This window comes from Anticarsia gemmatalis, chromosome 17 (genome assembly GCF_050436995.1).
Source record: "Anticarsia gemmatalis isolate Benzon Research Colony breed Stoneville strain chromosome 17, ilAntGemm2 primary, whole genome shotgun sequence".
Taxonomy (NCBI): domain Eukaryota; kingdom Metazoa; phylum Arthropoda; class Insecta; order Lepidoptera; family Erebidae; genus Anticarsia; species Anticarsia gemmatalis.
In genome coordinates, this window is record NC_134761.1 from 9,112,236 (window position 1) to 9,125,802 (window position 13,567).

General features: G+C 36.7%; 1 protein-coding gene across 3 annotated transcripts in view; it reads left to right on the plus strand.

Moving 5' to 3' along the window:
* Positions 1-13,567, plus strand: part of Rme-8 (receptor mediated endocytosis 8) — a 29,224-nt gene that overhangs the window by 1,869 nt on the left and 13,788 nt on the right. For 2 of the 3 annotated variants that reach the window (XR_012959841.1, XM_076124836.1), the window contains exons 3-20: positions 475-821; positions 2,778-2,913; positions 3,289-3,407; positions 3,712-3,858; positions 4,373-4,472; positions 6,272-6,444; positions 6,839-7,046; positions 7,345-7,500; positions 7,730-7,972; positions 8,280-8,450; positions 9,447-9,644; positions 10,106-10,314; positions 10,688-10,847; positions 10,945-11,045; positions 11,363-11,540; positions 11,989-12,191; positions 12,552-12,672; positions 13,074-13,238. Coding sequence is in view for 1 of the 3 variants with exons in the window: in XM_076124836.1 (XP_075980951.1) it covers positions 475-821; positions 2,778-2,913; positions 3,289-3,407; positions 3,712-3,858; positions 4,373-4,472; positions 6,272-6,444; positions 6,839-7,046; positions 7,345-7,500; positions 7,730-7,972; positions 8,280-8,450; positions 9,447-9,644; positions 10,106-10,314; positions 10,688-10,847; positions 10,945-11,045; positions 11,363-11,540; positions 11,989-12,191; positions 12,552-12,672; positions 13,074-13,238 (3,135 nt within the window). In the remaining 2 variants the exon portion in view is untranslated. Of the gene's footprint in view, positions 1-474; positions 822-2,777; positions 2,914-3,288; positions 3,408-3,711; positions 3,859-4,372; positions 4,473-5,328; positions 5,368-6,271; positions 6,445-6,838; positions 7,047-7,344; positions 7,501-7,729; positions 7,973-8,279; positions 8,451-9,446; positions 9,645-10,105; positions 10,315-10,687; positions 10,848-10,944; positions 11,046-11,362; positions 11,541-11,988; positions 12,192-12,551; positions 12,673-13,073; positions 13,239-13,567 lie in introns of all 3 variants that reach the window. The other variant, XR_012959840.1, reaches the window with a different exon arrangement.

Sequence of the window (13,567 nt, forward strand, 5' to 3'; positions counted from 1 at the left end):
GAAATGATTACAACTAGAATGTTGTCATCATTCAGTGTGTTTTGTTATTAGCCTAATTAAACTCCCCTCAATGATAACAAACCACAACACACATGATTCACAGAGGTATAATAAAACATCAAAAAATAATACTATGAATGACATAGGTGTATATATTGTGGTTTACAATACTTATCAATTGGAGTTATCTTAAATTAATCTAAATGTATAGGTGTATTGAAATCTAATTGGGTTTACCTTTATTTTTCCATTACTGTCCTACTGCTGGGTAAGGGTCTCCCAAATGTGGCCATGCACCACCTCGGCCAAGTATAGGCTTGGGACTTAGCATTATTAGATTAGCCCTCAAGAAATTAATGAAACAAATGTTTAGCTTATAATGTTAAACATTTGTATAACTTTATTAGCTAAAAGTTTGTCAGTTTTTACTTGCCTAAAGCATTAAACTGTTATCATACAAAATATATTTTTCAGAGATACCAAGCCTACAAGCACCATTGGAGTGGGACACGCTTGCCAATTGTACTAGAAGTGGGACCGTGTGCCTTAGAACAACTAGATCCTTCAACACACACACTGCTAGCCAGTTATCCATACTGTGATGTACAAGGCATACTCCCAGTTCGCGATGTCCCCGGCGGATTTGTCCTCGCAGTGGGCGGTTACAGCCGCCTTCATCTCTTCTCCAATGCAATGGACCATCAAATAATCATCAACAAGATGCTAGAAATGGCCAGTTTAACTCTGAACATAAGCATCAAAGTCCTCTCTACGATGATCACGATAGATGATTATCATGACCAGAGATTTGGGAAGTATAGGTAAGTGGAAGGAAATCTGTTGCTAATGTAATTTAAAATTGAGTTTGTTTATTCAGCTTTACATTATGCTGTTTAATAAAATTCGTGCGTATGTTTCGGTTGATAAGGTTTGTAGATTTGGTGTATGGTATACTAGCTCTTACCCGCGACTCCGCGTGCACTGTAGTTAAATGGCTTATCAACCGCATAATTATATTTCCGAGATAAAACTATCCTATCCTATCTTGGGTCTCAAAGGATGTTTGTACAAAATTTCATGCAATTCGGTTCAGGAGTTTAGTATGAAAAATGAGAATGGCGGGCAGCTAAACGGAGTTACTTTCGCGTATATAATGTTGATAGGGATTTCTGTAACAGTTGCTGACTACTTAAGAACTAACAGCTTTTGTCCGCAGCTTTGTGCGCGTAGAATTTGAAATACAGTATCTTTATCTTTGATACTCAGCCGAATTCGCCTAAAATATGCTTTTGAATGAATATACCTACTCAATTATTTAGGCGTAATACCGACAAAGACAGAGATAGGTACGCATTTATAAAATTAGTCAGGACATGCATAAAGTCGTTTGCTGCGCAGTAGGTAAAGTACGATAATACGGAGAATAAGTAGATATATCGGCTGTAATATTTCCTGCTTCCACAACTTACTTGAAAACAATTTACTATTATTGTTCTTCCTGATAAATATTCGTATAAAATATCGGTCGTTGTTATTAAAAACATACTTCATATACAATGTCATTGTCCTATCGTGAAATTAGCCTAAAGTTTTAATTGTTGTTCACACATTGCAACATTTTTCAATGTGTGATTCACCCGACCTTGTGTGAACTTTATCAAACGCGATACGCTCATCATAATGGGTGTATCAAATTTTATACTATTGTTGGCCTAAAAGCTAGTTTTTTTAACATGTCTGTAGTAAGATTGAATGTGTATAATATTACTGAGATGACCTTATGTTTTAAGAACATTTGGATAATCGCCTCGCAGGAATACAAAAGCCTTGACCTCCATTTTGAAATACAATAATGTAATATATTAATGAATATCTAATATGGTATAGTTTGCTATTAAGTTATTGTTAGAATTTTAGATATGGTATGTAAATACTTATACCAAAGTTTATCTTGATGGAGCAAGCAGAGGAGTTTCAATACGCCCACTTTTAGAGTATATTTTTCAGACTCATGTTATTAAATATTTAAGGCAATGCAATTCGAAATAACAAAATGATAAAGTTTAGCTTAACCCTGCTATCGTTACGGGAAGCATAACTATTTACAATTTACAGTGCGTTAAGATTACTTGTATCTTTTACTAAATGCCAAGGTAATCTTAGTGTAACTACTTTGGTTTATTATCAAAAGTACAAAAACTAAACCTAGAATTATAAAAGTATAGAAATATAATTATACTCTCGCCCCTTTCTTTAAATTTCCTATACAAACTAGAATCGATATTGACCTTCGTTGAACGGCGACAGGCCATACGCGTCATAAAAAAGACCCATTTGTCATCGACCAATTAATTTCAATGTTAACTAATTCATGCAACCTATTCTACTCCCAATTTGAACTGACGAGGTGACCGAATACCGAATTATGTTAGTTTTAAAAATTAAGCTATGGGACCTTCATTCTTTATGCTAAAAAGAATGAATGTTTTATATGTAGGTGTAGTTATACCTGTCTAATTATTTGGTAAATACGTAAAAAAATTTCATACGAAAAACTGGCCTAAATTATGAATTAAGTTTCAACAAAATATTATTGCACCTGAAAAAAAAAACCCTTTACAGAGTTCAACTACTAGGCAAAGGCATCCCTCAAAAATATATCACACTATTTTTGAAAAATAATTATATTCTCTCAAATAAGTTTTCCAAAAACAACAGCACCTAATGTATGTATAGTATAATCTATTAAGTGTTTATTTTTTTCGTTTGTTTAACAGTGGCGATCAACATCAGACGTCTCTGAGCGAGTTCATAGTACACAAGGTGAACCCGGCGCGCCACATGGAGCCGATGCGGCGAACACTCTGTCTCTCCGACACGTGCATACTGGAGAGAGATCCACAGACTTATTCCGTATGTATCACTATTAATCATCATTCCAAATTGACTGTATTAGTAATAAACAGCGTGTTTTGTCTTAGTCACTCATACACAAATTCAAATTTGAAAGAAAAGGACAAACCACTTTATAAAAAAATCAACGTTTATTAGTAAGTATCCCTAATCCCTGTCGTTAATTTAGAGTTCCATTTACATTATTATCTAAGATCACATAACTCGTTTTCGAAAAGGGAAGGCGTATTTCAATTTCTACAAAGTTATAAATTTACCATAGCTCTCGAATAAGATTTGTGACTCGCGGTCGTCTTTTCTATCAGGGATACAATGATTCTATTCTATACAGTTTTTCACCCTCCTATTGTTATTTACCTGTTCTTTTCTTTTCAGGTGGTCTGTTTACGTCCTCTAAGTGACGTATTCGCATTAGTAAGAGATACAGAGCATCCACAGAAATTCTCTATCGAGTACCTAAACGGACAGACCAGAACTTATTTAGCAGGAGAAAGGTTTGTTACTACTTAATATTAATGACGTTATTTTTTTAGTAGGGGTTTAATAATTTACCCGATACGACTTGAATAACATTATTTAATATACCTCATTCCAAAAGAAAGTATTTCTTATATGGCTTAAAAATTGGTTTAATTTGACAAATAATAGAATTAGTAAAAATTTAAAAAATAAGTTCAATTCTGTAAATTTCATGCTAAACTCTACCAAAACTGTTTTTATATTGTACTTAAAAGAATAAGAAAACCAATACCACATTATTTACTTGAATCATAACTTTATTTTGTATAATCTCCGCAGGGATGCGCTCTTAGCATCGTTATTAGATGGTGTACGGTCCGCGGGTCAGCGCGACGTGCACGTGCGATCAGTACCGACGCCGAGGGGATACCGACTGGGACCGCTACATCAACCGGTTGATGAAGAAACCGAGTCTAATCATCTAAGGTAATTATATAAAAACTTAAAGTAAATATTTTACATTTTGTAAGATTCGGTAAGATTACAAAGGAAAAACTTCGTACCTATTGTATATTAAGCATTAAGTTCTTTATTTTTTACAAAATTCGGTCAAGTAGTTTTATACGAGTATAAGTGGATACTAAGGTCCTAACAATCCGTTTCCGTATTTTTCTCTAATTGTTGAAAATTTATACATGTCTGGTTGGACCAAAATTGATACAATTTTGGTCCAAAATCCAGATTCACTAGCAGCAGACGATGCGTTTAATAATAATAAGAGCTCTATCTCACTGGCGTCTAACCAGCGTTGGCCCGACGTTGACGGTGCGCAGACGTTGGAGGAACGCCAACGCTCGAATAACGCCAATGGAATAGCGACTTAAGATTGCCTTTAACATTAACGAATTAATAAGATTTTCTTTATTACTACAGCAAAGCAGTTATAATACACGTAACTAAATTACTGAACTATTGGCTTAAAATGTTTTTTTATTTGCAGACTATTCCAAAACCCGGTGGGTATGGGCCGTACAGAAGTGATAGAGCGCTTCAACGCGAACATTGGCTACAGCGGGCTCATCTACTCCGTCAGTCAAGACGTAAGGCATCACGTAACATCTTAGCTCGCTATGCACATATACCAACATATCTATACTAAAATATACTAACTATAGTTCCTACATTGCATTTGTGAGTTATGGGAATTGATACGATTGTGCTAGTTAAAGTAATAAGTATCTAAAATATGCATTTAAATTTAGTTTTGAGAGAAATAGGTGCGTGAAAGGAAAACAGGGAAGAAAAAGAATAGGAAATAAATTGTGCGTGATACTTTCTCTGTATTTTTTTTCCGTAACAGCTAAAATCGAGAAAATATCGTTTATGGAATCGTGCTTTAAATATACGGGTTCAAAGCGGTAAAATTTACGATGACAGTACTATAAGTAAATGTGTCTAGCATAATCGTTGTAATTCCGATATCTACTCGAAACATACTAACATTCTACTGCCCTGCTAACTTGCCAAATTGATTTAGATTTCATTGTATTCCGTCTAGATTTTTTGTGTAGTTTTGTATATTTTTTATTCTATAAGTCTTACATTAGTTCAAAATTCATGATTTTAGATTAGAACAGTTTTATTATAACTTTAATACACATATTACTTAGTAATTACTTGAACAGAGATAATTCATTACTCCTTCTAGCTAAGGCATTATTTAAGACTCTCCTAATTTAAGACAAAGATAGTTTTTTTGTAACTTCACTCAAAATTTTACTTACTAATCTTACAAAAATATACTACCATGACATTGAACGTACATCAACGTATACGTATACGTAAACTACGTACACTCAAACGTAAATTACATTCACTTCCACGCTTTTTAATTTCAAGCTTATGTTTTTTTTATGACGTTTCTTGGGCATATTAATGTACCTTGTGTGCCTCTAGGCCCGTCCCCTGTTGTGGCTGTTTCTAACGTGGGATCTTGTAAGTCCCCTCTCAATTTATTATTTTACATCTCTTTTATTGCTATTCCTTCAATAGGTAATGGGTTAGTGTCAATTTCTTAAGTAACTTTTGGCTTTTAGGTATCGATTTCTCGAGGTATCATTGACATTTGTAAATATGTATCATGGGGATCGTAAACTACTGGAGTTTGCTGTACGATTTATATCATAATATCAGATGTATATTTTGCATGCTTAAATTTAAGCATTTAAACTAAATAATCTTCCATCCTATTGTATAAAAATGGAATAAGTATAATCAAGTGCCATAATAGCTTAAGTTAACTGTAACTTTCTTAGTAGAATGAGTAGCTATTTTGCGGCGGATCCAATATTAAATTAAGTCTTAAATGAAAGCTTCGCTCTGCACTCTGCAGAGTTCAATATATTTAAGTGTTCAATTCCTTTAAAATGGTTATAATAATTTGACATCTTATTGATATCATCTTATTATGAGGTCTCATAGACTGGTATTCGCAATGGCTTCTATTTTGGATCTATCGCTGTACCTACATTCTACATCATATCCACGTATAAAGTGGCATTCCAACGTGCGAGTGAAAATACTAATTGGTGTCTCGACGATATTTACTGTACAAAAAATTATCAATAGCTTTCAATAGATTGAAAAAGCTGTAAAACTTATAAAATAATAATAAATTTTGTATATAAATTTAACCCACTAACGTCCTACTGCTGGGCAAGGGTCTCCTCCCGTAATGAGGGAGGGGTTAGGCCTTGAGTCCAATAAAATATTAACAGTATATATTGGAAAAAGCTTTATTTATACTTGATAGACATTGTCGAGACACATCTACATACTCACTCGCACCTAAATCACCAATTTAATCGGTGTGAAAGTAGGCTAACGTGCGTTGTTGCAGCGTTTGTTCGCGGAGAACAAGGAGAAGCTGATCACCGGCGCGTTGAACGCGCTCGTGAGCAGCGCCCCCTCCGGCAGTAACCTCACGCCGAGGGAGCTCGAAGCACAGTTCCATGCGCTGAGAAGGCTGTGTGCGAGTAAAGTCGGCTTTGCGGCTTTTACTGCTTTACCAGGGTGAGTGATGTTTGTTGTTACTTTACACATCGTCTTTGCCAAATGAATAAACTTAAATCGTGATCGAATTCATGGGCAATATCGCCTCCCAAAATATCACGTGGAAAAAGTATAACGTAAACGAGATATTGCATAACAATGTAATTTTTTCTAAATACATTGTTGTTAATACACCACATAATATTAGCTTTTTAACGATCACTGTTTACTGTTAACCGTATAAAGCTTGGTCACATAGCAGTTCTTTTTATTCTAAAGTGTGATTAGTGAATAAACTAGCTATAATAGTAAAAGAGCTGAAATCTTCGATAAGTGCATTCATTCTGGAACGTCAAGCTAAGAAACCCAAATTTGAGAAATCGTATTGACATGTATATGGTTTCCTTATATAAAGTTTCCGCGAGTGGATCGGCACGGCCACAGTGGCGGCACTCCGGCGCGGCTCGAGCGCGTGCGCGCACGCGGCGCTGGACGCGGTGTGCGCGCTGCTGCAGCCCATGCACGCCGAGCCCGACCTGCGCCAGGAGCAGCTCAACAAGGCCAGCATGCTCTCCTCCGCCTCCTTCCTCGACGGCCTGCTCACCATGTGGGCCGACCATGTCGTGAGTTCTAACATACGCTCTTCTTATTTACGTACAATATAAGGACGTTATTATGCTTGTTACAGAACATACACGGGTTTTATTTGGATTTGGGTACTTAAAATAGCTCTTTTGGGTTCATGCAGACGCTCATAAAGTACGTTCACTGCAACAGCAATTTTAAGCACGAAAATTCTATAGATTTATAGCTGAGTGGCCATGTTTGACAGGGCTTGTAAAAAGACAACGTGCACATTTAGACTCTTAATTTATATTTCAGTGTTTGACATGATTTAAAGGCATTTTCTTTTGTTTCTAGACTGCAGGGAGTGGTGCATTAGTAGTGGCAGCTATGTTGGACTTCTTAACGTTTGCATTGTGCGTGCCGTACAGTGAAACGACGGACGGAAAGCAGTTCGATCAACTGCTCGAAATGGTCGCCAAAAGAGGACGTGTGCTTTTCAAATTGTTTGAGGTAAGGTTGAGTAACGTTATGCAAAGTTCTGTTGTAGACACTTATTTGTGCCCTTTTAACGCCCATAACATAATCTTCTAGACTCAGACATTTTTAGTTATAAAATTGCCATTGCATTCAACTTTAATACTTCTCAACTCGTAACATGCACGGTTCGCGGAACTTTTCAAAAGACTGTGGGTGTTTTGTTACATTCGCAAATAAAAATATTGTTATTGTCGGTGTGCAGCACCCGTCGATGGCGATCGTGAAGGGCGCGGGGCTGGTGATGCGCGCGCTGGTGGAGGAGGGCGGCGACGGCGTGGGCGGCCGCATGCAGGCGCTGGCGCTGGCCGAGGCCGCGCTGCCGCGCCACCTGCTGGCCGCGCTGTACGCGCCGCCGCGCCTGCACCACCGCCACCTGGCCAGGCACCTCGTGGCGCTGTGGCTCGTCGACCACGCGCCCGCGCACTCGCTGCTGCGACGGATCATGGTACAAGATACACTATTTTACTAGGTTTATTTGTATCCTCCTCAGTCCCATATAGGTAGTTCATATTGCTAAACTAATTCATTTAAAATTTCCATACTTTTATTTTTTAATCTTATATAGCCACGACTTTAAATGAAAATAAGGTCCTTATAAAATTCTGACTGTAAGATTGTAAAGCAGTTGTCAACAAAGAATATTGATGTTTTTTAATTTACCGCTACTCAATTAAAGTTATCCAACTTAATGAATTTTAAATTGTAATTGAAGAAGAACTGTCCATAGCTAACTCCAATCTTACCGTCCGCAGCCATCAGGTCTCCTAGCGTTCTTAGAATCGACAGAAGCGCCGCCTGTATCAGCACTAGACCACGAGCCAGAGCGAGACAACCTACAACTAGCGCAGGCGAGCGTCAAACCTCGCGCACAACACTGGGAAGCTCTCGAAAGACAAGTCAAATACATTGAGAAACATGTCGAGGTAAGTTAAAATATATAGGTTACGTTAGAATCGTTTGAAGCAGGGGCTCTCAACCTTTTCGTAACAAAGAACTGTTTGCAACGTGTCGCAAACTTGCTATTGCTACTGAACGTGTATCAGTGGTACCCAACCTTTTAGTAACAGAATAATCTACTTAGTTTACTTGACAGTTTGAGGAGCACATTTTTTCACGGGAAAAAGCAAACTACAATTTTTTATGTCATTCTAACAATTGATTCTAGTATCATCATTTCGTGAATTTTATTTTTGTATCATCTATTAATTAATGTGTATGTAGTTGATAATAGCATTAAAATCTGGCTGCTACTGAGAATTTCCTATAGACCTTCAAGTGTCTTTGCATGACAGGCTAAGCAGTAAAATAAGCATGTTTAAATAATATTAACTGACCTGTCTAATTGTTTGCAGCCAACATGGTCCGTTCATTCGGTAAGAGGATAAAGACCTTTTTGAAATTAGATAAACTAAATTTATTCTAAGCCACTTTTATGTATGCTCCTTCCCAGTTAAATTTTTATTCCTTTGGTCCAGTAGATTTAAGCCAGGTCAACCTTAAGTACCTATGCTAAAATTACCACCTAAATTATGTGTCCTCCGAAAATCAAGCTTATTTAAAAAATATGTTTGTTTAAGACACAATTAGATATTTTTTAAATTGTTTGTTGATTAAAAAGAGTAGGAGTTTCTTACTAGTTCTCCTCATTTGCCATACCTTCCGTAAATTCACTCTCTATATCATTGACTATCGTAATTAAGAACTAAATTGAATAATAATTAGACATATAATTCGAAGAAAAAAAACTTAGCCTACTTTCTTAATATAAAAAAAGAACCTGTCTTGTATGAAACAAACCAACAAACAAATAAACAACCAAAAAAGAAACAATCCTCACAATCATTGCAAACCCATAACCAGACACCACAAAACACATAACACTTCAAAGTCCACCATAAAGAGTTTCCCTATTGTTTCAGCACTACGCACAACTAGCCCTGCAGCACTGGGCCGCTCGTCTCGGCCGGCCGGCGGCGGAACGTCGTGACGCGATCCGCGACCGTCCCGTAGTACTGCGTAGACGACGAGAGAGAGTCAAGTCTACTGCCAACTGGCCGCTGTTTTATTACCAGTTCCATAAGGATCACGCGCTGCCCAATCTTATTTGGAATCATACTGTGAGTGTAGTTTTATTCATATTTATAGATTTTTTTATGCCAAAGATAGGATGAAGTAGGAGAGTATAAGGAAGGCTGACTCCACCACCGTTTGTGACGAATGGCCAGGAATTTATTGGAGAGATTTTGTATGTGAATTTATCCTTGATTAAGAGACAAAGGTTTTGAGTGTTTCTTAAAAAATATATAAGGGTACTTAATAATAACTCTCACCAAAATGTTCTTAAAAGATTGTATTCTGTATTTTCGGGCCTTCTCGTATCTTGGTCGAACTATTTTATTAACAAGTAGTCCACATGTTAATATAAAAGTTCAAGTTGGAATGTCAAAAAAACAGTTTATTTTTCATACAGAGGTTTTTTAACTGTGTTCACTCACTTATAAAAGTGATTTGAATATTATATCAAACAATGAATAAGCTTCCATGTCCCTACATAATCGACCTTTATTTTATTTACCAGACACGCGAAGAACTCCGCAACGCATTAGAAAACGAACTACGCGCGTTCACATCGGACCGCGAAGTGGCAGGGACTACTCTAACATCCTGGAACCACGCGGAACTAGAGGTGCACTACCAGTGTCTACAGAACGAGGTCAAGATCGGCGACTACTATCTCCGCATACTGCTAGAACAGAGAGATAATGACGATAGCCCTATTAGAAAGTCGTGAGTATATTGTAGTAGTTTTGAGTACAAAGAAAACGTACTGACTTGTGAAGACGACGTATACGTGAGACTTCACGTACGTTTGTACGTGTATGCGTATACGTACGAACGTACATTCGTATATATGTAAAGAATAGATAATATGTTTTTAGGTTTCTGGTTCGTCGACGGGCAAAAGCTGGCATGTTCCATCAATTTTGTATATTTAGCACACAATCTAACCGACATAAAATTATTTAATTCGATTTAATCTCTAGTTATTGTACGTTACAAAACTAGGACAAGGCGTTTTATTCACTGGTGTTTTTTTAAAGACCTTAAAATAGTTTTACCCTGCCTAAGGAAATATATAATGTGTCTTTTATCTTTTCAGTTACGAATTCTTCAACGACCTATACCACCGGTTTCTATCAACGCCAAAAGTAGAAATGAAATGCATGTGTTTACAAGCAATGAGCATTGTATACGGCAGATATTTCGAAGACATCGGACCTTTCGCCGACACCAAATACATCGTGCAAATGTTAGACAGGGTAAGGAAATTCAACAGTAGTTAGCACGCAATGTATAACGAATTGTTCTTAATTCTCATGTTTATGTGTTAATGTATAGGGTGTTGTTTTGTTTTAGACGTGCGATAGAATGGAACGGGACAGATTAGTGCAGTTTTTATCAAAATTAATTCTACATAGAAGAAATGTTAGCGATATATTAGAATGGAATGGTATTAGGTAAGAAAACGTTACTTATTTTAATATCACTTTTTCCGCATTTTTAAGTTTTCTTTTATTAAAATACTGGAGTTTTGTACATACTAACCGAATTATCACATCGTTTTTTATTGACGCCGTCACTCCAAATTCTAAATTCATTAACAAAGAACTAATAATATTGTCATGAAACTACAATATACATTTAAAAAAGTAATACTATTAACTTAATTATCACCTACGCTACCTAAATGACGAAATGGAACCGCAGTTTCATCTTGTGTGCCTCATAAAGTATTTAATACCTATAAGTTAGTAATCTATATTTATTTTTCCAGAATCCTAGTAGAACTAATGACACTAGCACACCTGCACACGTCTCGGGCAACTGTTCCGACACAGAGCAACGTGATCGAAGGTCCTCGAGAACAGCAGCCGGCAGGAGACCGCGAGTGGTACTATAACGTAGAACAAGGCGATAAAGTGCAGAGGAAAGGCCCTGTTAGCTTTCAACAGGTATGTTGTAGCGGCTACGAGTGGCTACGAGAATGTCTACGCCGTAGTACCTACTAATGCTTTGAAATAAGGACTTTGAATATCCAGTTCATAAGGATGTTGGTTGGGACTAAGAGTATCGGCGTGTCAATATTGAAACCAGGTTTAGTCGAAATTTGTTGTCTTTTAGTTGTAACTAACGCGAAACAGTTTTAACTTGAAGTAGAGTGTAGTTTTAGCTATAAATCTATCCGTATCGATATAATTAGTCATCCTCTAAAGTTTAATCTTAAAGGTTCAGCTATTTAACAGTAAAAAACGTGCCAAATTTGTACTACAATTCTAATATAGAATCTATTATAGCTATATAGAATTTATCAAAATACGTTAATCACTCATAATTTGTATAGACATGCATTGATTACAAGCTTTTTATTAAGTTTTAAATCTTATATTTTCTTTTGTACAGCTCAAAGACCTATACAAATCCGGGGAGATAAACAACAAGACTAAATGCTGGGCGAACAGCATGGAAGGCTGGCGCGCGGTCGGCGGGGTGGCGCAGTTGAAGTGGACGCTGGTGGCACGAGGTACCGCCGTGCTGGACGAGAGCGCCCTGGCCGCCACTGTGCTGGACCTGCTTATTACGTGCTGTAGATATTATCCTAGCAGGTAAACAGGCGCCTTATTTATTTTTATAATGGCTGTTAAAATGGTTATTCTGCGAGTTTTGGCTAGTTCGTGCAATAAAATTGTTCGTAACTGGAGCGTATAATGGCTATTTGTTGGTTTTTATTCGAAATGTTTGTTAGTTTCGGAGATTTCCTGGCTTATTTGTCAATACTATTTTACTGACAATACCATTTTTTATTACTTTTTAATATTACTCTGGAATCAATTGTAGCCTTTTAACCTCATATCATGATATCAAACTGTTCGTCTAGATGCGAAAGCAATAACATTTTGTATAAACAATCACTTGTATACTACAGAATGTAGACTTTAACGAATGTTACTTTCATTCGTTCACAGAGATGAAGAAGACGCAGTGATAAGACCGTTGCCAAAAGTAAAGAGATTATTATCGGAGCCGGCGTGCTTAGCACATGTAGTTCAACTATTACTTACATTCGACCCCATACTAGTAGAAAAGGTAAGAATAAAGCTTTTTTTACTATCAGTGCACATACATTATTATAGGCACCAAAGTATAGTCCAACGGCTTATGTGACAGTGGATTTTTATTTTAAAGGATTCTTGTCAGCATGTAGACTGACTTTGAAATTAAAACGTCGTCATTAAGTTGCCGACAAGTGGCGTCGGCGGGTTAGAAACTTTCGTATGTAGACTTCCTTAAACTGTCTAAATGCGTATGGACTAATATTACATATACTTAAAGCACGCCTTTTTACCATTGGGGTAGAAAGAAGCCAAAGAACGCCACTTGGTACGCCTTACAAACTCCCCTTGCCTCGTACACATCCATACATCTTGTCATACAGGACCGTCGGTTTACTAATATATTCGAGATTTTATTCCTTATGTTTTTGATAGGTAGCAACATTATTATACGAAGTGATGCAAGACAACCCAGAAATATCGAAGCTGTACCTGACTGGTGTGTTCTACTTCATGTTGCTGTACACGGGATCGAACCTGCTACCTATTGCGAGGTTCTTGCGGCTGACGCATATGAAGCAAGCGTTCAGGGCTGATACGGTAAGCACATAAACATGCGTATTAAAACTAGTGGAACATTAGCAGTAGTGTGAAATACCATTTTAGCGTTTTTTTTTGGTATTTCACAGATATGCAAAGTATTTTACAGGTCGTGAGTTTATTTACTTTCGGTTGATTATATTCAAAAAAGGTTTTCAATAAAATATTACTATTTTACTGAGCAATTAAAGAAAGTTATCGTGATATTAAAAACAAATAGTATTTTGTTCATACCTTGGAATTACTGAATAAATAAATTAATATCATTGGATAACTCACACACGGTCTTTTGATTCCAAACTAAGCAGAGCTTGAACTATAGTAACAAA